The sequence below is a fragment of the Cibotium barometz genome, chromosome 39 (assembly GCF_041138505.1).
Source record: "Cibotium barometz isolate CiBa-2024 chromosome 39, ASM4113850v1, whole genome shotgun sequence".
Taxonomy (NCBI): Eukaryota; Viridiplantae; Streptophyta; class Polypodiopsida; order Cyatheales; family Cibotiaceae; genus Cibotium; species Cibotium barometz.
In genome coordinates, this window is record NC_141084.1 from 12,091,942 (window position 1) to 12,117,391 (window position 25,450).

The following is a 25,450-nucleotide window of genomic DNA, read 5'->3' on the forward strand; positions in this document are numbered from 1 at the left end:
TGAACGGCTGAGATGCAGCCTCCACTGACCCACGACGATTATGGAGAAGGAAGTCACGGCTGCATGTTGCCTTCACTCGTTACATGTTTGTTGTTGTGACCTGCTATCTAAAGCTAAGAGCCTATTAACGCCAAGAGGGTGACACCACCATGCTCGACAGCTCTGCGCTTCAAGCCTAGTGACGTGGGTGCCCGTGATACCTATGGGCTTCTCCACAGCGTTCGCCGACCACTCTGTCTCCTCCCCATCACCCAAAGATTAAAGATAAGGTTTTTTATTCTTTGTGGGCCCGTCGACCCCAGTCGTGCTGTGAGGGAGCGTATCCTTGGCTCTGATACCAATGTGACGTCCCTGTTCACTACGAACACGCACAAGACACAGTCCCACTACGCGGAGATGGAGAAGGCAAGGCTCATGTTCACCTCCTAGCCATAAAGCAGAACGAGGCATCCTCCTATCCTGCTAGGCTATATGTAGTGGCCTGCTTGCTCACACTAGACCGACTGCCCGATCGGATCACTCACCCTTGAACCCCGGACTTACTCAATGCCTGCACTTTGGCGTGCGTACTCGAAGCCCGATCGAGCTTTATGTGCGTTACACGCTACATGACAATGTGTATGCGAGATAGGTGTGACAAGAGAGTGCATGTACACGTGTATGTATGCGAGATAGGTGTGAGAAGAGAGTGCATGTACACGTGTATGTATGAGAGAAGGTCGTGTCTGTACATGTGACAAAGACAAAAAGAATGCATGTGAGATACATCTATGTGAGAGTCACACAGACATACGCATACACACGTGCACACAAACACACACAGGCACTCACTGACTCACACATACACATACACACACACTCACACACACATACACACACATACACACTCATGTAATCTCACACTTACATACACACATACATACATATATATATATATATATATGCATAAAAACGTGTTCTACCTTAATTAATTAATAAGCTACTGGCGTAACCACACATACACACACACACATATATATATATATATACGTGTGCATAAAAACGTGTTCTGCCTTAATTAATTAATGGGCTACTGGCGTAACCACACTAATTAATTAATGACAAAACAGGCTTGTGTTCCCGCCAATCTGTCTTTAGCCACAGCTGCAGGAAAGGAAAATGGCGCCCAGCAACAGCAGCAACAAGCGCAATTCCCTGTGTAAAACGCCTCAGCAGCGCTCCATAGCCTCCTTCTTCACCCCCAAAGCACCCTCTCGATCGCCTGCCAAGCGAAAGCCCCTCCTTGTCGTCTCTTCCTCTGCTTCGCGCCCTGAAAAATCCCCCCCTTCTCACACAGAGAATGGTGGAGGCCTCACGGCTGCATCTCCTGCAGAAGAAACTCCCGCCATAGCCGTACAGCCCGAGCCTTCCAACCCTGACTCCCTCATCGGCAAAAGACTCAGAGTTTATTGGCCCCTGGATGATACTTGGTATGAGGGCCGTGTGAAAGACTACGACGATCCTCTTCATGTGATCGAGTACGATGATGGAGAAGAAGAAGCTCTTTGCTTGGAGAAAGAGAAGGTTGAATGGATGTCCTGTGGAAAACCTGCACGCACCAGAAAGCTGAGAAAGCTGAGCTTCACCAAAGCATCTTCTGCCACACTTGCCGAGGCACCTTCACAGACAGATGGTTCTGAAGGGGAATGCTCAGAGGGGAAAGAAGCGAGCAGGAGAAGTTCTAAGCGATCTCGTGGCAGCGAGGGAGGTTTTTACAATGATGCAGCTGAAGATGAGCGACATGTTGACGATGATGGTGGTGCCGACAGTGTGGATGATAATGAAGATGATGGTGAGTGGACAGCGAAAGCTGGAGCAAAAGAAGAAGATGAGAATGATGATTCTGACTTTGATGACAATGTAGACTCAAAGCCCAAAAAACCAAGGAAGATTGTGAAGCATGAACCGACAAGCAGAAGGGGTCCAAAAAGTCGTTTGGATGGCAATACTGCAAAGGTTAATGCGCGAAAGTCCCCTGCAACAGGGACCAAAGGCTCGAAGCACTCTCTTGATGGTTCTGTTGCCACACAACCTGTCAATGGATCACATAGGCAACCCAAAGCCAGCTGCCCAGGTAATTCATCGTTTTGTACTGTTTTTGGTGGCAGATGTTTCAAAGATGTTAAAGGTGTATTTACATGAAAACCTGTGCATACCCTTGGGTGCGAACGATGGCAATGTAGGAAAAATTAGTGTGTTTTGGAAGTTTCACTGCAGAGGGTAGAACACACCTAGTTGATCTTGCACCTACTTTTGGGCATCAATGAGGTGTAGTGATGACACTACTAGGGATGTCATGACACATAGTCTCAGCTCTGCTGGATGGAATTGATGGCGTGAAGATTCGTGTGCAGACTCTCATGATGCAATGATTTTACTTTTGATCTTGCACCTACTTTTGGGCATCAATGACCCCTGTTTGGGTGTAGTGATGACACTACTAGGGATGCCATGACACATAGTCTTAGCTTTTCTGGATGGAATTGATGGCGTGAAGATTCGTGTGCAGATTCTCATGATGCAATGATTGTACTTTTGGCCTTGTAAGGCGTAGAAATACCCTAAACCTGTCTTTTATGTAAGACCGGTGGGTCTATTCTCAAAATGAAATTTGGGGGCAATTGCTGGGGGAGTGCTGCAATGGAACCGGGAGAAGAAACCATTTGTGCAAATTGTGTCATCAACAAAGATCCTGAAAAACTCTGCCCAACATTACAAATGTAGGCGAAAACCAAATATTTTACACCTTTGTCCCCACGTGCCCTTGTGCCCAAGAAAACCTTCAGTCTGATGTCTTGAACTCTCAGCCCATAACCCAATTTCACAAGATTTAGCTATATGGTGCCCAGCGCCCTTCACCAAGATTTCCCAGCAATCCCAGTTTCTTCAAATGTAGCTTAACTTCAATAAAATCAACCACCTAATGGCTGAAAATCAGCCTTAGGAGAATGCCCAACACTTCCCAAGGGTTCTCTTGCATAGAACTTGTAGCAAACCGGATCCAAGATGATTCTTCCACAGCTTCAATCTTGGGAATTTGTCTTCTTTTTCTTCTTCTATCTTGAATAGAGACTTTGAATTCTGAAAATCAGAATTCAGCCAGCTTCTAAGTGTTTTGGAGAGGTAAAAACACTATGGTATGGTTGGAAAAATACTCTACAATAATTGTATTAGATAGAGCAATAAACAAAGGCCAAGAGGTACCCTTGAATGAGGCTGGAAATCTGAATTTATAGAGTTCTATTCAGCCTAGAAGGAGGCACCTAGATGAAGAGAAGGAGTGGAGGTTATTGCTCATGAAAAGATGTCGTAGGGAGAGGTTTGTGCAAGACTTTTGGATCAAAGAATGGCTATTAGCAAAGTAGCAACTTGTGTAGCTAAAAGAGTTTACTTTTGGTCTTTTTCTATTGAGTTAACTAGCTTGCATGACTCTTTTGGAGAAAAGTGAGCTTGCATTCTTTACTTTTAAGAAAAGTAAGCTTGCATGGCACACTTTTAAATGCATGAAAAGATAAAGCATTGCATGATGCATGCATGTAGTTGAAAAAGCTTGCATGTCGCATGCATGGGGGTTTTTGGCCATGCATGTTGCATGCATGAGGATTTTTGGCCATGCATGTCGCATGCATGAGGGTTTCTGACTATGCATGTCGCATGCATGGAGGTTTCTCATCATGGAGAAGAAGTTTATCAACAATACTTAGCTAGACTGTCATGCATGCATAGAGATAGAAAACCCGTATAAGAGTGGGTTGCCTTCAAAATGTCAATTATTCCCGTACAAATCCATCAATACAAGTTGATTGAAGACAGGTTATGCAACATACTAACCCATGGGTGTAATCCAGGCATCCCCAGATCCATGAGCTTCTCATGTAATAAAATACAAGCATTGTTCAGGTAAACAAAACAATACACGTAAATAAAAATAAGCCATGCACACAAGTGTATGCATTTAAACACATATTTTGAAAGAAACCCCATCTATTTAAATGTACTTGATATTTACAAGGGCTATGGTATTTGGCTCTCCAAGATCCATTAAATATCCATGGCATTATGTATTGCATTTGGTTCTCTAAGATCCATCAAATGCTTAACATGCTTCTATGTAGCCATGATCTCGTAGATACAGCTAGCATACACATATATGGGAAGCTTAACCATAAACATTCCGTGGCTACATGTAGTGTCCAACACCCATGTCCATGGATAATAGAGAATTTACAATATGAATCTCGAGAAATTAGAGAATAGTTACACTCTCCAGGTCCACTAAGCTGCAAGCATCTGTGATTGTTGCTCTACATGTGGGACAACATCATTACTTCTAACATCTGCATCTTCTGTTGCTTTCAGTGGTGCATATTAGTTACTCATCTCATCAAAGACGACATCTCTACTTACTCGCATCTCACGAGTGGTAGAGTTATAGCATCTATAATCTTTTTGCTCCAAAGTATAACCAATGAAGATGAATTTCTCTGTCTTTGGATCCAACTTTGTTTACTTTATCGTGAACATGCACATATGCAATACAACCAAACACTTTTATAAGTGAAACCGATCTAGTTTTATGCCCCTAAACTTCTGTTTAGGTGTCATACTATGAACAACTGCAGTGCGAGTCTTGCTCATAATGTACATAGCAATTGCCAGTGCTTTTGTCCAAAAATAATATGGCATATTCTTTTTAGACATCAAGGCACGTGTCACTTCTACAATGTGTCTATTTTTTCTTTTTGTAACATGTAAATCTTCTCTTGATTCCTTGCTTTCTCAAGAAATGATTGAACTTATTGGAGAAATATTGTTCTTCACCATCTAATCGCAGGCATTTTATTTGCATGTCTTTTTTCTTCTCGACCAAGGCTTTAAAACGCTAAAGGTGAGCAAACACTTCACTTTTCTCTTTCATGAAATAAATCCACACTTTTCTAGTATGATCATCAATGAATGTAACATTATACTTGCAATCTTCAGTTATTGTAGTCTTGGTCTGTCCCCAGTCATCCAAATGTATGACATCGTGGCCTTGCATTGACATGCTTTTTATGCGGGAAAGCATTTTTGGCCTACTTTCCAAGCTAGCATGCTGTACATACTTTATGCATACCATCAAACTTAAAACTTGGCAAACGTGCAACAATATTTTGGGCCTGCATAGACTTCAACTGTTGTATATTCACATGAGTAATGCACTTGTGTCATATGTCAATATTTGCAATAACACATGTCCCATGTGCAAACATGGTTGTCTTTACCTCAGGCATGTTCATATCCAAAGTAAGCATTTTATCATTTTTGTTATCCTTTGCAACCAGGCGGCACTGATTTTTGAAGTCCTTGAGGGTTAAACCTCACTTGCAGACCTTGCTCAACCATTTGTCCAATAGAAACCAGGTTCTTTGTAATATTTGGAACATGAAGTACTCTTGCCAAGTACTTCATTTTGCCATCTTGCATAGACAATGGCACTTTGCCAACATGCGCAGTGGGATGCGCAGTATCATCACTTGTTTCTACATAACTTGGTTTTTCCATCTTTTGCATGTCTCTAAAGCACTTACCATGATTGGTCATGTGGTTAGAAGCGTGAGAATCCACATACCAAACATCGCCAGATCCTTACATATCTCCTGTTGTGGAACTGGCTGCCTCACAAATAGCTGTTCACTTCTGTTATCACCACCTTGTTTACTTGATGATGCATAGTTGCCTTGTTGCAACTTTTCACTTTTAATATCATTTTGCTTTTTATAGGAGTCCTTTGCCATGTGTCCTGGTTTGTCACAGTAATAACACTATGTTATTTGCACTGTGATTTCTTTGCCAACCACCTCGGCCCCTTTGGCTCCCCCTACCTCTAGAGTGGCCTCTTCCAATTGCTTGTACATTTGAATTCCCTTGTCGTTATTGTCCATGATTTCTGTTTCTAAAACGGTCTCCATCTTGGCGTCTAGATGATGATCTCCCTGAAGGAGATAGTACAGGTGGAAGCATAAACAGTAAACATATGAGAGTGCAAAGGAGATTGAGAGAGTTGAACAAGATCACCTTTTATAACAGTAGTAAAGCTTTACAATGGCAATGGCCAGCCACTGAATGTTGGACTATGTGCAAGGGAAGTGGATGAATGAGTGAATATTGGGGAACTCCTTATATAGTGCAAGAGGAACTGGCTGATTGTCTCTAGGGTTGGCCGACTGGCCCTAGATAAATAATTAGGAGTAAATTCAGTAAAATACCAGATAAATAGTAAAGCCCCAAAACACTGAGATGCATAATTTTAACACCCCCTCTGCAGCTCATAGTGTGCAAGAGTCGGAAGAAGATAAGTCGATGAAGATGCAACCATGGAACCTCCAGCACCGCGAATATTGGAATCACCTCGGAGGGAGCACCCACCAACCTGTTTCCTCGAAACAAGATGCCACCACAAATAGCAAGGAACTTTGCTTGGCCACGAATTCCTACACAAGTGTGCAGTGAACTCCAAAAATAGATGATGAGTTGTTGGACATACCGTGCCCATAGTCCCCAACAGTGGACGGAACACATCACGTCCCAAAAGCCTTGAACAATGAACTTGGAACAGATCCAGTTCATAATCTTTGCGGTACCAAAGATAACCATGTCCTGCCAGATGTCTAATGCTTGGAACTCCGAATTACGGTCTCCATGCACCAGTAGGTGGAGCTGTAATCAGCTCCCTCTCCCGCCCACAAGCCTCTTTTGGCTGGAAGCACATGGGGGAAACTGCATGTGTACTAGAGAAGCATGCCATCTGGGGTCTCCTGAGCCAGAAGCGCCTTGGGAGCCCTAGAAGTGGTACTAGAATGTGTATCACTATCCTATGTCGTGTCTTTGCCTTTTCTTTGAGATGAAGCCTTGCCCTTGGTTTTGTCCTTCTTCTTGGACAAACAATCCTTGGACAGATGTCCTCTTTTCCCGCAAGAGAAGCAGCAACTCCGATCTTTCTTTTGAACTGAGGAAAGTGCGTGGTCAGAACTGTTGATTGACACCTTCAACTTACTCTGTGAGATGAGAACGAACTCCTCCTCCAAAAGTAGGGAGCTAAGATCATCAAAATCCAACTGAGTGGATGTGACTTGGCACCACAAAGATCGAGAAATAACATCATAGTCCGGAGGAAGCATGGTGAGGTTAAGAGTAGCCAGTTTGAGAAGAGGACAAAGTAGCACCCATAGCCAGTTTGAGAAGAGGACAAAGTAGCACCCATAGCCAGTAAACTGGTCATGGATAACCTTGGCCTTCATGAGAAAAGATTGCATTGAATAGCCTTCAGGAAATAACAAGCCATAGAGCTGCCCTCGTCGATGAATCTCGAGCAAAGAGATCCTCCAATTTTGACCATACCTGATGTGGATTGGTGAGGGTTTGTACTGCCGGTGAGACCTCCTCGGTGATGATCCGCACAAGCACAGAATGCGCCTTCGAGTCCCGATTCTCCCAGTCTTGTAATTCCACAGCAAATTCATCCTCCTGATCTTGAGTCCACCGCCTAGAGTTTTGAGGACACTCGGGCTTCTTTTCAGTGCCTTGAACAATGTCCCACAAACCCTTGTGGATGAACTAGATCCGCATCTGAAGCTTCCAATGAGCATAGTTGGGTCCTTTCAACTTGTCATCCTTGTTTGTACAGGGGGCATATCCATACGAGCAAAGAACAAATCTCCGCTCTCAAACACTTCTCTCAAGTGCTTTCCAACGAAGTGAGGTACCAGGAACAATCAGCCCCCTCTCAAACCGTAGAGAGAAAGAGGCGGGACAGTAGCAAAACAGTTCAAGATCCATTGGGAATCTCCTACCGGAAGGGCAGGGACTCGTGGTGGAAGAAGACAATGTAGGGCCACTTGTCCGGCAGCACCAAATGCAAAGAACTCACCAAAATTAGATGTTGGTGTTGAAAACACAGTCACAACTCCACCTTTTGCCTCTGTAGAAGAAAACGCAGCCAAGTAAACTGGCCGGCTTGCCTCTGTAGGAGAAAACGCAGCCACCAAGACTGGCCGGCAGCAAACAGCAGGTTGGCTGGACCTGAAAACGCAGCATAGTTGGGAAACGCAGCGACTTGTTGTCACAGATCTACCAAATAGTTCTTGCAAAAAAGACTTCTGCACTTGTAGCAAATGTGTAATCTTCAAGAGGGGTACTGTAAACCTATTATAATGCCATTGTATGTGAACCAGTCATATACACATACATCTGCCACTACGTATATGCAATCAAAATCGACACTTCACAGAGTTTCTGTTGTAAAAAACTTGATTTGAAACACATCCGAGTCGTGCTGAAACGTGCAAAAATTATAGTTATCTATATTAACTACACACAATATGGTCTTCTTCTTTCACCAAGGAGAATGCGTAAATCTGAGACAATGACTTCCTTGTTTGCCTGTAGCTCTCACAGCTACCGAAGGTGTTGCTCCAAAATTAAAGAGGGAAAGAGATGGAAATACCCTTATCCATGTATCGTTTCTTTGAATGCCTTGTTCTTGTCTCTTGCTTGTCTTCTTAGCTCTCACACGGACCGGAGCTCTGATACCATATTGAGAATGTGGGGGAGAGGGAAAGCTTGAGTTCCTTGCAAGCACACACACACACACACACACGAGAGAGAGAGAGAGAGAGAGAGAGAGAGACAAGAGAGATGGATGGCTGAATTTTCTTCTATCTTCTTTTCTTCTCTACAACCAGTAACATAAAGAGATAAAAGTACACGCTATAAGGGAAAGTACTCTCCTATTATAACATACAATGGTCGGTTCATAGTGTGAACCCGATTGCATGAGCTAGCACTATAAGTATGCCATAACTCGCCAAAGTGGTTGTCACATAGCCTGTCCTCCACTGGTAGCATATCAACCATAATCTCACCAACTATGCCAGTGGCATAAGTGTGGAAGCTATTACTAAGGCGGGTCATCAATGTCCGCAACACTAGTTGAGCTTGATATCTCAACAATTGAGCATCTCACAGGTATTGAAGTGAGGCAACAATCACCCTTCTACAATCAGATATCTGAGCCAAGGAGTGCCAAATCTTCATACCAAGAGAGAGCTGCCGAATCCCGATACCAGTCGGTAGCTTGAGATTAGTGTCCAAGGGTTGGAGACACCAGCTGACAGCTTGTCCATGCTGCTGAATGAGCCTAGAATTGACTCATGGTCAGTTTACAAGGTCAACCACTCATTTGGTGTACTGTCTCCTTTTCTCCTCTTTACTTTCTTCATTGAGTTTTTTTCCATCATTTATTATGCCTTAATTATCATGTAAAATCAAGTTTGCTCAGGCCTAGCTAAATGAAAAGCCAGCCCATTTTCATGATGCTCATTGGACAGTGGACCAAAAATGTAGCTCCTTCAAAAGTAGAATGCTCTGAAGAAATTTGTGAAGTATTTTCCTGAAAGGTAAGAGACATCAATTTAAGAGAAAATTGATGGAGCTTGATGCATGATGCAGATTTCAAGAATCCCTTTGTAGACAGCCTTTCACCAAATAACAGCTTGATTGTGTTTTTTTTTGGGCACCGTAGGATTGAATGGAGATATCAGTGTGCACCTTACTGGAGAAGCAGCAGAACGATTTGGGCATCGAGCTGCCGAGAAGTTCAAGTTTCTTGATAAGTAAGCTGTCAATTTGTTAAATTTAACTGTTTGTGCCTTTTCTTGGCTCTGCACTCTCAAGCTTATTGGTTATGAGTGAGCAGAGACCGCAAAGATGCATCTGGTAAGCGGCCGGGTGACCCAGATTATGATCCCCGGACACTTCGTTTGACGACAGAATTTCTCAAAGGACTTCCAGCAGGCCAGGTATGAATATAACTGCGTGTCAAAGAGTGGGAGGTCTTTGCTTCTGTGGTGGTTTACGTCTGCTAATAAAATGCTACTCTTGGCAGCGGCAATGGTGGGAATTCAAGTCAAAGCACATGGACAAAGTTCTACTTTTCAAGGTTGTGAAGGAATAAAATCTTTTTTTGTTTGTTTGTAAATACCTTGTTTTGTAGCTCCTCCAGGCCTTTAATTTTTGTTTGTGTGAGTATTCCTCATCATTGTCCTTTTATTGCCCAGATGGGAAAGTTCTATGAAATGTTTGAGATGGATGCCCACATTGGAGCTCAAAACCTTGATTTGCAGTATATGAAGGTAAACAGAAAATAATTGCATTTTTTAAAGACTTATAAGCTGATCTATATAGACGTGTGTGAAACAAAATAGAGCTATAAGCTGATCCATATAGACATGCATGGTTCTCAATGTGTCTGAGATGATTTAGTATTTAGTGTTGGAGGTGGCAATTCTCGTAGCTACCCTCGGGTTATTGCATGACTGGAAGTTGTGGTGGATTATCCCATATGCAAGAGCATGGGAAGTTGAAGAGCCCTATATAGGGTGTGGTGGCACCTTGTCATAGATATCTCCTCCGATCGGGTTTTTTGGGGTGAGCAATGGCTAGGAGATGGGAACCCAGCCACCGACGTTGCTCAGTGCCCTAGGGTGGAGTGTGTGCTTTTGCTGCGTGACTTTGACATGGTATCAAAGCTCGGCCTGTGTGGTCCTAGGCGGTCCTAACCTCTGTTTGATCAAGGTGCTCGAATTGAAGGAGGGTGTTGGAGGTGGCAATTCTCATAGCTACTCTCGGGTTATCGCATGATTGGAAGTTGTGGTGGATTATCCCATATGCAAGAGCATGGGAAGTCGAAGAGCCATATATAGGGTGTGGTGGCACCTTGTCATGGTTTTTTGGGGGGGAGCAACGGCTAGGAGATGGGAGCCCAACCACTGACGTTGCTTAGTGCCCTAGGGTGGTGTGCGTGCTGCTGTTGCGTGACTTTGACATTTAGGGCCTCCTGAAACACCCCGTACTAAGAATCCACTTACATATATGTCTGCCCAAGACGGATACTCACAAAACAAAGCCCGAGAAGCACTACAAATCACGTACACCATATGATAAGTACACATGAGCATCCACAGGAACATAGAAAGGTCATCTAGCACTTGCCACCCAACCATAGGCTCCAACCATACACAATGGTAAGCCACCCCTGAGCTAGAGACCAACACAACCTTGGCAAGCCCGTGTCCTATAAAAGTCAACCGCAACACCAACTTGGATTGTCATATTTCTGACTATACACATGTGAAGGAACACCATGGAAGGGTACCTGGTGTGTCTTCCTGTGGGGGTAAAGGCATTATGCCCACCCTTGTAGTGTGTACAAGCCCATAAGTTTTTATAGTACATAGTACACTTAGTACTTTTAATGTACTAAGTGCACACTGTGTACTAGAGCAAATATACATGTGTGATAGGGGAGTCACACACTCATACTGTGAGTTGACTTATCCCCACATATGTCTCTCTCTCCCTTCTTCTCTGTGTATGTCTCCTACATGAAACCCTAACTCGCTGGACTTTGGACAGTTGGAGTTCTAGACCTTTCGCGCGTGGCTGTCAGAGAAGGGCGCGCTGAATAGTAGCAACGTGGTGAGGCCGGAGAAGTGCGGAGCGAAGGCTGGTGACCCACCAGCGTGCCGTAAGCCTCTGGACCCGACGTCTTCTGCACCTGTGGAGGTCCTGTCGCCCACGAGGAGAGCTACGCACCAACGCCAACATCGCACGCATACGCTTGCTTCTCGGGAGATTCACCCGCGAGCTTCTACGGGAGTTTCGAGCCTGGAGAAGAATCGACCAGGTATACGACCAGGTGTGGTTCTCGTGTGTTGGGCGCAGCCTGTGTGTGCATTGGCCAGAAGCGACCAGGCATACGACCAGGTGTGTGCTGGGCGCAGTCTGTGTGTGCATTGGCCAGAAGCGACCAGGCATAAGTCAAGGTGGTGTGTGAGGTCCGCCATGGCGTGATCACTGCAGAGCTCCTCCGCTGCCGTCCACCTGCACGAATACAGCATCCGTACCTGCAAATCGCAAGAAATCAGAAATTTGTACGAGGTATTTGCTTCAATTTTGGGATTTGCTTGTCCATTTTCATCAATTGAACAGGTACAGGTCCAAATGGCTCAGAGTTTGAGCAAAATTGGCAACATTGCGTGACATTGGTCACATTCCAGGTCAATTTGCAGGAAATTGGGTGTCAATATTTGGGGCTTTTGATGTAATTGTGCCATTGGGCATTCATACATGCTGTATGATGTGAGCAATCTCACATTTGGGGCAAAATTGCAAGAAATTGGAGTGCAAATCAAAGGGCTTTTGTGCCAATTGGGTTGATTTGCATGCAGGCACTGGCATTTGATGCTTTGGGCAATGTGTTGATGCCTGTCAAGCACTCAATGTGCCAGTAAATCAAAGGGCTTTTATGTATTGGCTGTATATGTGGCCAGGGGGAAGCATTGTGAAGACTCTGGATGCCTTCATGTGCATTAATGTACCATTCATGATCAGAAATTGATCTTGAATCAAAGGGCTTTTCAAGATTTTGTGCTTGTTGAGCTTGGCAAAGCAGCAGGAAAGACTTTTATGCCTCGAACCCTCAGAAATCCACTTGCAGTCAAGGGGCTTTTGCCCAATTTCTGTCCGGGACTGTTGTATGCAGTACTGTCAAGGTCTGATTTTCACTCATTTGGACAGCCAGGAGAGCATTTATTGCTGCTGTACTTGCTGGTATAGATTTGGTACAACTTTGTACAAGTTTTGGCATGGCTGTACATTGATTTGAGTGAGGAAAAGGTTCATTTTCAGCTGCTGTACTTGCCGGTACAGATTTGGTACATCATTGGTGAGCACTTAGTACTGTTGTACAGTACTTTGGAAGGGGAACTGAGCACATCTAAGGTGCTGTCATAAATCTGCAGCAACCAGATTTTGCTGATTTTATCACATTCAGTGGGAGGAGAGTTGCATTCGTGCTTCCGCAGTGGGAGATAAACTTTGGGAGAACAACTGTGAGCATTTTGTGTGCTTTTGTGCAGTGTTTGCACATCTTGCAGGGAGTCAGGCTTTGACTGTGTCAAAGGTTGCATATTGCTATGGCAACCACAGGTGAGAGCTCTTCATTGCTTCACATCAAAAAGCTTGAAGGCTCACATAATTATGACATTTGGCAAACCCAGTGCTATAATGTGTTGCTCCAGAAGAAGCAGCACAAGCCCATCAAAGAAAGGGGTGTAATGCCCGCTTCTCTTACTGCTGAAGAATGGGAAGATATGGATGAGCTAGCAAGATCCACCATCATGTTGTCTGTGTCAGACACTTTACTTTTCAGCATACGTGAAGAGAAGACAGCTTGGGGAATGTGGCAAAGATTGCAGGACTTGTATGCCCAGCAAAGTGCCTCAAGCAAAGTGTATTGGTTGAAGAAACTCATAGGTCTTCAAATGAAGGAAGGGGCATCTATGACAACCCATCTAAATGAGTTTAATGGTGTTGTCAGCCAGGTCATCAATCAAAAGTTGGCAATGGACGATGAGTTCAAAGCCACCTTTCTCTTATGCACTTTGCCAGAGAGTTGGGACACATTCAGGACAGCCACTAGCAATTCAAAAGCTATGTTGTCATATGCAGATGTTGAGGGTGCTCTCCTTCAAGAGGAGATGAACAGGAAGAACAACTCTGTTGGAAAGTCCAATGCAATGAATGCACGTGGGAGATCCCAGCAAAGGGGTAAAAGCCAAGAACGGGGAAGGAGCAAGTCCCGCTCCAAAAAGGACTTGGAATGCCATTATTGTGGCAAGAAAGGACATATCAAAAAGCAATGCTACAAATGGAAGAATGATCAAAAGGAAAAGGGCAAAGGAAAAGACAAAGACAAAGATGAAGCCAAAGATGCAAAGCCAAAGGGCAAAAGTGGAGTCAAGATTAAAGAAGTCAATGTGTCACATGGAGGTGACAGTGAGAATGAAGTTCTATTCACATCTTCACTTGATGCCCATTCACTCCTTGCAGGAGATGGTCATGGTATGCACTCATGGATCATTGATTCAGGTGCCTCCTTTCATGTCACAGGTTGCAGAGACTTGTTTGTCAGGTATACTGTTGGCAATGAAGGAGTAGTTTATTTGGGTGACAACCATGCTTGCAAGATTCTTGGCAGAGGTAATGTGAGGCTTGTGTTTTCAGATGGCTCACAGCTTATGCTCCATGATGTCAGGCATGTGCCTGAGATCAAGAAGAACCTGCTTTCTACTGGACAGCTTGATGATGCTGATTATGTTACCACATTTGGTCGTGGAAAGTGGAAGATTAGTAAGGGCTCACTGGTTGTTGCCAGAGGCTCTAAGGTGGACACTCTTTACTTCATGCATGCTAATGTTTGTCACCATGCTAATGTAAATGCAACCGAGTTGTCAGAAATCTGTATGTGGCATAGCCGGTTGGGACACATGAGTGTCAAAGGAATGGAGCAATTGTCTCGTTTTGGTTACTTGCCTTCTCTAAAGTTCTCAAGTTTTCAGTTTTGTGAGCATTGTATATATGGCAGGCAACTCCAGTGCCCCCTCAAGAAAGCTCTTGGATAGAAAGATGCTCAGTTAGAGCTTGTGCATACAGATGTATGTGAGATGCCTCAGCTTTCTTTGGGAGGGGCAAAATATTTTGTGTCTTTTATTGATGATGCCACACGCAAGGTGTGGGTTTATCCTCTTCGTTTGAAGAGTGATACATTCTCAGTGTTTGAGAAGTTTGTTGCTCATGTTGAGAATCAAACTGGCAAAACACTGAAGGCTTTGCGTCCCGACAATGGTGGAGAGTATATGTCCAAACAGTTTCAGGACTTTTGTGATGCTAAAGGCATCAAGAGGGAGCTCTCTTCTCCTTATGATCCTCCACAAAACGGGACAGCAGAGAGGATGAACAGGACCATTCAGGAGAAGGTCCGTTCTATGTTGTCACATGCTGCATTACCTCATGGTTTTTGGGCTGAAGCTGTTATGACAGCCGTTCATCTTATAAACAGGTCACCTAACACGAGGCTTGGTGGGAAAGTGCCAGAGGAAGTATGGACAGGGAAGCCTCCGTCCTACAAGCACTTGAGAGTGTTTGGTTGCGTTGCGTACGTGCACATACGCAGGGAAATACGCACCAAACTTGATCCTAAGTCTCACAAATGCATATTCCTAGGATATGGTGATAGAGGTGAAATGGGGTATAGACTTTGGGATCCAGTGAATAGAAAGATTATACGTAGCAATGATGTCATTTTTGATGAAACATGCATGTATAAGGAGCCTGCAAGGCAACAGGAGCCTGGCAGAGTCATCTTTGATAATGATGGACATCATGGACAACAACCAAGGGCTGAAAATCAGCCATTACAGCAGCAAAACCAGTCCTTAAATGGTGCTGAAAATGGTCCAAATGGACAGCCAGAGTTGGCAGAAGATATCCCTATGGATATCCCACAGTTAGAGGAGATACCGGGCATAATCTTTCAACCTTATGGCATGGAACAGGAGCCACCAATAGGTGATATGCAGGCTGGACAGCAACCTGCAAATGATGGTCATTGGGTACGGAGGTCCACAAGACCCTCCAGACCCCCTGACAGGTTTGTTCCAGGGGTTGACTACTTGATGCTCACTGACTGTGGGGAGCCCTCATGTTACAAGGAGGCTTTACAGAGGGCAGACAAGGCTCTTTGGGAGCGTGCTATGAAGTCAGAGATGGATTCTCTGCACAAAAATGGAACATGGAAGTTGGTGCATTTGCCTACAAGCAAGAAGGTTTTGCCATGCAAGTGGGTTTAGAGGCTCAAAGTTGCACCTGATGCAAAGCCAAGATACAAAGCCAGGTTAGTGGCTAAGGGCATCAAGCAGGAATATGGTGTGGACTTTGATGAGATCTTCTCTCCAGTGGTCAAAATGACCACACTTAGAGCTGTATTAGCTTTGGTTGCTCATGATGATCTGGATTTGATTCAGATGGATGTGAAGACTGCTTTTCTTCACAATGATCTCCATGAGGAGATATATATGCAACAGCCAGAGGGTTATGCAGTGAATGGAAAGGAGAAGCTTGTATGCAAGCTGAAAAAGAGTCTTTATCGGCTCAAACAGGCACCAAGGGAATGGTATCATAAATTTGATACATTCATGAAATCCCAAGATTTCAGGAGGAGTGACATAGATCACTGCTTATACACCAAGAAAGCTTTGGATGGCAGTCTATTGATCCTCATCTTGTATGTTGATGATATGTTGATTGTCGGGAAATCTCGTAAAGAGATGGATGCCTTGAAGAAGAGGCTGCATCAGACTTTTGATATGAAGGATTTAGGTGATGCAAATCACATTTTGGGTATGCGGATACTTCGGGACAGAAATCAGCATGTGTTGTACTTGTCTCAGAAGGAATACATTGGCAAAGTTTTGCAGAGGTTCAATATGGAAGGGGGGAAGAAGACTAGTACTCCTTTGCCTCCATATGTGAAACTCAGTGCTATGGACAGCCCACAGTCGGATAGTGACAGGGCTGATATGGCCAAGATTCCGTATGCTTCAGCTTGTGGCAGTCTCATGTATGCCATGGTTGCTACCAGGCTGGACATTGCATTTGCAGTGGGAGTAGTTTCTAGATACATGGCCAACCCTGGCAAGAAGCATTGGGAAGCAGTGAAAGGTGTCATGAGATACCTGAAGGACACACATGATATGTGCATTTGCTTTGGCAAACAGGATGCATTAGTGCATGGTTACACGGATTCCGATTATGCCGGTCATCCAGATAACCGGAAGTCTACTACCGGTTATGTGTTTACATTCACAGGAGGTGCTGTGTCATGGATATCCAAAATGCAGAAGTGCACTGCCTTATCTACTACAGAGGCCGAGTATATTGCAGCCATAGAGGCTTGCAAGGAGGCATTATGGCTATCTCGGTTAGTGGTTGATTTGGGTTATACAGGGGATATTCCATTGTTGCATTGTGACAGTCAGAGTGCCATCCAGTTGGCAAAGAACCCTGTCTTTCATGCAAAGACGAAGCATGTGGATGTGAAGTATCACTTCATCAGAGAGGTGATAGAGAACAAGCAGATTCAGCTTGTCAAGATTCATACGGATGACTACTCGGCTGATCTGTTGACAAAGAGTTTGCCTCCAGAGCGGTTTGCTCATTGCAGACACTTGATGGGCATTGGATGAGGCCAGTTTCAGCCTTGATATGGCCTTGTATATTATCCTGTACATGCTGATTTTTTTTTTCCTTCATTTAAGGGCACTTTGCCTTTAAGTGGGAGGTTGTTGGGGTAAAGGCATTATGCCCACCCTTGTAGTGTGTACAAGCCCATAAGTTTTTATAGTACATAGTACACTTAGTACTTTTAATGTACTAAGTGCACTATGTGTACTAGAGCAAATATACATGTGTGATAGGGGAGTCACACACTCATACTGTGAGTTGACTTATCCCCACATATGTCTCTCTCTCTCCCTTCTTCTCTGTGTATGTCTCCCACATGAAACCCTAACTCTCTCCCTTCACTTCCAGGCATGGTTTAGTACATGTGGAAGGACTCCATGGAAGGATTGAGATCATGGTGTGAGCTCCTGGCATGGGTTGTTACATGTGGAAGGACTCCATGGAAGGATTGAGATTCTGGTGTGAGCTCCTGGCATGATTTGTTACATGTGGAAGGGCTCCATAGAAGGATTGATATCCTGGCATGGCTTAGTACATGTGGAAGGGCTTCATGGAAGGGTAGATACCCTGGTGAGAGTTCCTGGCATGTTGATGAAGTCTCATGGAAGGTTGGACACCCTGGTGAGTATTCTTTATACCTGTATGGGCGGTGCCCGAGACGGGTTCTGTACAAGATGAATAAGTTGGGAGATGGAGTCGAGAATATTATGCATAAAGCATTTGTGTGTGTTTTGACATGCATGAATGACTTGTCTTAGCTGCCTAGACAATGCTTGGTATTTTTTCTTGTGATTGTCCATGGGCTCCGGGGACGCTTGGAAACCTGTGGACGCGTGTGTGCACACCTGTTTGGGACTGAGACGGTGGTCTTATGTGTTTTGCAGGTGGTAAGTGACCCCAAACTCAATTTATAGCTTATATTTTATTATACTAAGATTTATGAGTGCGGGTGTTCACATACACTTAAATTTGGGCGGACAAACTATAAAGTGTTCACATACACTTAAGTTTGGGAGGAAAGTTTATAAAGTGTTCACATCAATTGGACCAATTTTTAATGAAACTTGGCCATTACTCAAGGTGGGCAGCCCATCATGCAATAAGAGAGAGAAGCCAAAAGCAGCTAGGTGTCCCCTTTCTAGTTGTTTTTGGAGTGGAACACTCTAGGGTTTGAGGATAGGTGTCAGTTTGGCGTGCACAACAGCTCTCTAAGGCTGGTCGACTCCTCCGGGGCTGATATTAGCTGACTAGTTGCCTCCATAGCTGCTACAGCTGGAAGCGATTCCTCTCTCTCGCTCTCTTGAAGTAGGCGATTGCTTCTGGCTCCCCTACAGGGCTGGTCGATTGCTGAACAACAGATTTCAGGACTGTATTTGATGCTCCAAAGACTATGGGTTCAAGGCAAACAATAGGGCAACCATCTCATCTCTTGGGGTGACCTGTACAGCATATTTGGGGCTGAAAACAGTGCTGTTCAATCAAATTCAGCAAGGTTCTTTGCGACAAATTTGAAGGCAAATAGTATCTAAACCTTCGTGAAGTTTGTAGCTCTAAGGGTGGAACCTTCGGGTGGCCAAAGTTAGGGTTTTTCATGGCTGGTTATTCGGGACAGCACTATTGCTAGAGGGTGTGATCACGTACTAGAGTATGGCTGTGCCCCAGGAACTCATGGAAGGTTGGGATTGAGGTTTCAGGCAATTGTTTTATTTGTTTTCATCATATTCAGGATGTATCTGGTGCCAATTTGTAGAGTGTTTACTCTCTGGCACATGTTCTCTTGTACTGGAACACTCTGTTTTGGTAATAAAGATGCCTCGGGGGGGGAGGGGGGGGGGCGCTGGCCCAACTTCAGTCCTTAGTGTTGTGTCTTGTGCAGGTTTCTCATATTGTTGTTTAAGTGGTTGCAAAGCATGATTATGTATTGTCAGATGCTTATGTATTATGCCATGATGTTATGTATGGGATAAGAGTTTCTATGTACATGCTTCTGTATTTGTGACTGTGGTATCAGAGCGCTGGTTCTCTAGTCTGTGGTAAATCCTCTTGTTGAGGGTAGCAGATTGAGCATTCCGGGCACATAAGATTATTGTGTTGGCAAAAATTTGTGGTCAGCAAGCATGGCTAAACATGTGATGGATACACCCGATAGGTAGATGTAGGATGAGGTGATTAGGGATATACATAACACACCACTCGCGGCACCACTTACAGATGTATTGTCTAAGTTGGAAACTTTGAGTCTCCAAGTTAGGCAATATCGTGATGAGATTGCAACACTGAGGGCCATACAGGAAGATCCCGATGTACAGAGGGTTTTGTAGTCTAAGAGAAAGAACAATATAGATGGCGAGGTCTTTGAGGCTATAACTGCCTAGTTGGGATATCCGAATCCCAAGGAATTGACCAAGTCTTACTTGCAAGAAAAAGGAGAGATGAAGAAGGATGTGTCTCATCATGCCACTCATGCAAACTCTAAGGAGTTTGATGATGCCTTCTTTCATTCTCGTCATGCCTCTCGTAAACGAGAATACTCCAAGTATGAAGGCTCTTCTCATTCTCGAAGTAAGAGAGAGATTTGATTCCCCGGAGGTCACGCAGCAAGAAGAAGACTCGAGAATTCAAATCAGGAGATAAGGACATTAAGTTTGAAAATTTCCATGGAAAGATGGATACTATGAAGGCTCTTTCATTTGTCAGGCAATTTGAGATAGCCTTTTGTGATGGAGACTTCCCAGAGAAGTCTAAGCTACGACATGTGGGCATGCACTTGAAAGATATGACCAGTGATTGGTGGATGGCCAAATTGTTGGATGGCATTGGAGCTCTTTCATGGACTGATTTTAAGAGGCAGTTTATGCATAGTTTTTGCCACCAAACTTTGCGAAGAATGTGAAGAAGGAATGGGATTAGCTTAAGCAGGAAGAGGGAGAGTCTGTGCAGACTTATGCTGTAAAATATTGGAAGGTGTTGCCGAAGGTAACTCCCTTCATGTCTCTTGATGAAGAAGAGAAGAAAAGAAAGTTTGAAGTTGGCTTATTGTCTATAATACAGGACAGCCTTGAGGTGTATACGAATCAAACACTGCAAAAACTCATTCATTCGGTTACTGTGGCGGAACGGTTGCATGTTTTGCCCCAAAACATGCCATTTTCAGATCCATATAAAGGCAAGAAGAGGGCTGGTTATGACTAGAAAAAGGAGGGACAACCCCATAAAAGTGACCAGAAAGACTCCTCAGACACAAAGGAAGGTTCGTTTAAGAAGCCGAGGAGTAGATTCTTTGATCATGGGCTGTTCAAACAGTAGAGGCTTGATTACATACGAGATGGAAAATGTTTTGGATGCGGTAGTAAGGAGCACTTGTATCCTCTAAGTGTCCAAAGAATCCCAAGAATGTAGGGGATAAGGCAGAGAAGCCTAATGTGAATGTGATTCTTGATGTGCAGGGAAATACTGGACAGCTTGCTGAGAGCAGAACCATATGTAGGGCTTGGGGGCAATTGAAGGATCGGCCCGCTCTTTTCCTTTTTCATGATGCATCCACAGATAACTTCATCTCTGAAGAGATGGCTGCAGCTATTGGGTTAAATGTATCAGATTATGGTATGCAAATGAATGCTGATGCTGCTTTTGCTGGTAAAGGGGTTAATGCAACTCCTATCATTGGGAGACTTCGCGTTCATACCTTTTTGCATAGAGGTAGGGAAGTGGTCATAGATGCTGGTGCTCCAGGAAGCACCATACCTATTGTCAATCATGTACGAATTCGCAAAGTAATGAAAAAGTCTACTTGTTCTTACTTGGTTTTTGTCAGAGATGAAGTTGAACATGCTCAAACTAATGTAAATGTGGATTATTTGACGCATGAAAGATTAAAGTTCTTGCTTGGTTTTAGCGATTGCTTTCGTGATGCTTTGCCCGGTGAGTTACCTACCACTAGAGAGACTCGAAGATCATCGCATTGATCTAATTCCGGGTAGTCTCCCATTAGGTCACCCTATCGGGTGAGTGCCAGTCCAGCAAGAGGAGATTATGACGCAAGCTGATGACTTGCTTTAGAAAGGGCTGGTACGCTCTAGCTCTTCTTCCTATTGTTCACCAATTTTGTTGGCACAGAAGAAGAATGGTTCGTAACGCATGTGTGGATTATCGTGCCCTGAATAAAATCACGATTAAGAACAGGTTTCCTATTTTGTGCATAGATGATATTTTGGATAAACTTGGAGGAGTTGCTTGTTTTAGCCGCATTGATCTCAAAAGTGGCTATCATCATATTAGAGTGGCACCTCAGGATGTCCATAAGACAGCTTTTCGAACTGCTTTTGGACTATATGAGTTTTTGGTAGTGCCTTTTGGTCTTACTAATGCTCGCGCCACTTTTAATCGAATGATGGGCCACATATTCAAGAAACACCGGAAATTTATCGGCACATTCTTTGATGATATCATTGTTTTCTCAAAGAATGAGGAAGAGCATAGAGAACATTTGGCGACAGTTTTTGAATAGCTTAGACAACATAAGCTCTACATAAATGATAAGAAGAGTTAATTCTTATCTGAGATTCATTATCTTGGTCATATCACATCCAAGGATGGGGTATTACAGGAGGTTTATCAGACACTTCTCTGAGATTGCCTCACCTTTGCATGATCTCACTAAGAAGAAAGCTGTCTTTAAGTGGAATGATGAAGAAAAGAAAGCTTTCCATAAGCTGAAAGCTTGTATCGTATCAGGGCCGGTATTGATTATTCCGGATTTACATAAACCCTTTTTGGTTGAGTGTGATGCATGTGGAGACGGCATTGGAACTGTTTTGAATTAGGAAGGTCACCCCATAGCTTTTGAAAGCAGTGTCTTCAACATGTAGAGCTTAACTTGTAGGTTTATGAAAAAGACTTATTGGCAGTAATTCATGTCCTTATTGTGTGGAAGCATTATCTTCTTGGGGTTGGATTTGTTGTCAAAACGAGTCACCAAAGTTTGCGGTACTTTTTGATGTAAACTAAATCATCGGAGAAGCATATGAGATGGGCAAATTTTCTCTATGTTTCATTTTCAGATTTTGCATACACTTGGTAATGTAGTGGCATATGCTCTTTCTAGAAGGCCATAGGTGCATGCTATCACTGTTGTCTATCATTAGGATCTTTCCGATATGCGAAATTCGTATGGTATGGATGATGATTTTCAGCTTGTATGGGCTGATTTACAGCAGGGCATTTCGGTCCTGAACTATTGCATACGGGATGGATATTAAATTGCTTATGTATACATAGGTGCATGCTATCACTGTTGTCTATCATTAGGATCTTTCCGATATGCGAAATTCGTATGGTATGGATGATGATTTTCAGCTTGTATGGGCTGATTTACAGCAGGCTATTTCAGTCCTGAACTATTGCATACGGGATGGATATTTAATAATGCAAAATTGCTTATGTATACATAAGGATTTATGGGTTAAGGTGATGGATGAATGCCATGCACCGCCGTATGCAGGACATAGAGGAATTCTTGCCACTACACAAGCTTTGGAGAAGTACTTTTTTTGGCTAAGCATGCGCAAAGACACAGATGTTTATGTGGGCGAATGTATAGTTTGCTAGAAAGTGAAGTTTGATAGGCATAAGGCATCCGGTTTGCTTCAACCATTGCCTATTCCGGATTAGCCATGGGACTCCATTGTCATGGATTTGCCTAAAACGCAGCAGGGAAATGATGCCATATGAACCATCATTGACAGGTTTACCAAGCAGGCTCATAATTCATTTCATCCTTGTGCGAAAGAATATTAAGCCAAGCATATGGTGAGAATATTCTTGGCCCATATTTTCAAGCATCATGGTATGCCTAAGACTATTGTGGGAGATCGAGATTCAAGAACCACACGTTTGTTTTGGCGGGCTTTATTTGATAATATGGACGCAAAATCAAAATTTTCATCAGCTTACCATCCTTAGATGGATGGGCGGAGTGAAATTGCAAATTCAGTTGTACTTGATTTGCTCAAATGCTATGTGGTTGAACAGAAATCCGATTGGGAGAAGTACTTGCCTCTAGTGGAGTTCGCTTATAACAATATGGTGCACATCTCCACTAGGAAAGCACTCTTTGAGATTGTTTATGGCTGGGTGGTGCTTCCACCTATCCTTCGCACGAAGGATGAAATCTTTTTTGCGGATGAGTATGTTAGAGATTTGGATACAGCTTTCTCACAGGTACGGACAGCCATACAAAGAACTCAAGAAAAGCATAAGAAAGCTGCAGATAAACATCGCAAACATATGTAGATTTCAAAGAGGGTGATTGGGTGCTTCTCAAGTTTGAGAAGCCACGCCTTCGGAAGCAATCTGGCAAAGAAGGCAAGTGCCCAAAATTGTCTCCTAGGTACTATGGGCCATTCCAAGTGTTGGAACGGATTAATGAGGTGGCTTTCAGGCTTGCTTTGCCTGAGCACTGGCGCATACATAATGCTTTTCATGTTAGCCTCCTCAAGAAATATGTGGGTCGTGAGCCGCTTATTGAGAACCAACACGAAATTGATGAGCTTGAAGAAGTGCTTTAACCATAACACATTGTGTTTCATAAAGAATGGAGAGCTGTTGGTGGCAGGCTTATCCATAGGTTCCTTGTGAAGTTTAAGAACTACCTTGCTCTGGATGCGAAATGGGTAGATGAAGACTACTTCAAGGATTATCTTGATCTTCTACATGTTTATTTGGTCGCTTTTCAATTGTGGACAATTAATTAGAAGCTGAGGAGAATGCCATATTTTTGACTATACACATGTGGAGGAACACCATGGAAGGGTAGGTATAGACCCTGGTGTGTGTTCTAGGCATGGTTTAGTACATGTGGGAGGGCTCCATGGAAGGATTGAGATCCTGGTGTCAGCTCTTGGCATGGTTTGTCACATGTGGAAGGACTCCATGGAAGGATTGAGATCCTCGTGTGAGTTCTTGGCATGATTTGTTACATGTGGAAGGGCTCCATGGAAGGATTGATATCCTGGTGTGAGTTCTTGGCATGGCTTAGTACATGTGGAAGGGCTTCGTGGAAGGGTAGATTCCCTGGTGAGAGTTCCTGACATGCTGATGAAGTCTCATGGAAGGGTAGATACCCTGGTGAGAGTTCCTGACATGCTGATGAAGTCACATGGAAGGGTGGACACTCTGGTGAGCATTCTTTATACCTGTATGGGCGGTGCTCGAGGCGACAAGATGAATAAGTTGGGAGATGGAATCTAGAATATTTTGCATAAAGCATTTGTGTGTGTTTTGACATGCATGAATGACTTGTCTTAGCTGCCTAGACAATGCTTGGTATTTCTGCTTGTGATTGTCCATGGGCTCCGGGGACACCTAGAAATTGTGGACGCGTGTGTGCACACCTGTTTGGGACTGAGGCGGTGGTCTTACGTGTTTTGCAGGTGGTAAGTGACCCCAAACTCAATTTACAACTTATATTTTATTATACTAAGATTTATGAGTGTGGGTGTTCGCATACACTTAAGTTTGGGCGGACAAATTATAAAGTGACATAAAGTTTGGGAGGACAGTTTATAAAGTGTTCACATCAAATGGACCAGTTTTTAATGAACTTGGCCATTACTCAAGATGGGCAGCCCATCATGCAATAATAGCTCCACGAGTTGCTATTTTGGGAGAGAGAAGCCAAAAGCAGCTAGGCACCCCCTTTCTAGCTGTTTTTGGAGTGGAACACTCTAGGGTGAGGATAGGTGTTAGTTTGGCATGCACAACAGCTCTCCACTCCTTCCAGGGCTGATATGTAGCTGATTGCTTGCCTCCATAGCTGCTACAGATAGAAGCGATTCCTCTCTCTCTCTTTTTGAAGCAGGCGACTTTCTTCTGGCTCCCCTCCAAGGCTGGTTGACTGCTTCAAGGGCTGATATGTAGCTGATTGCTTGCCTCCATAGCTGCTACAGATAGAAGCGATTCCTCTCTCTCTCTCTTAGCAGGCGACTGCTTCTGGCTCCCCTACAAGGCTGGTCGACTGCTGTACAACAGATGTGAGGACTGTATTTGATGCTCCAAAGACTTTGGGTCGAAGGCAAACAACAAGGCAACCGTCTTATCTCTTGGGGTGACATGTACATCATGTTTGAGGGCTGAAAACAAGGCTGTTCAGTCAAATTAAGCAAGGTTCTTCGCGACAAATGCGAAGGCAAACAATATCTAAACCTTCGTGAAGCCGGTAGCTCTAAGGGTGGAACCTTTGGGTGGCCAAAGTGAGGGTTTTTCATGGCTGGTTATTTGGGACAACACT

At 43.9% G+C, this 25,450-nt stretch overlaps 1 protein-coding gene across 1 annotated transcript in view; it reads left to right on the forward strand.

The window, feature by feature from the left end:
- The first annotated feature begins 1,083 nt into the window (after positions 1–1,083).
- Positions 1,084–25,450, forward strand: part of MSH6 (MUTS homolog 6) — a 94,484-nt gene continuing 70,117 nt past the window's right edge. Inside the window, exons 1-5 of the mRNA XM_086778312.1 lie at positions 1,084–2,113; positions 9,602–9,692; positions 9,776–9,878; positions 9,965–10,018; positions 10,137–10,211. Coding sequence (XP_086634438.1) covers positions 1,159–2,113; positions 9,602–9,692; positions 9,776–9,878; positions 9,965–10,018; positions 10,137–10,211 — 1,278 coding nt within the window. The 5' untranslated portion in view covers positions 1,084–1,158. The remainder of the gene's footprint in view (positions 2,114–9,601; positions 9,693–9,775; positions 9,879–9,964; positions 10,019–10,136; positions 10,212–25,450) is intronic.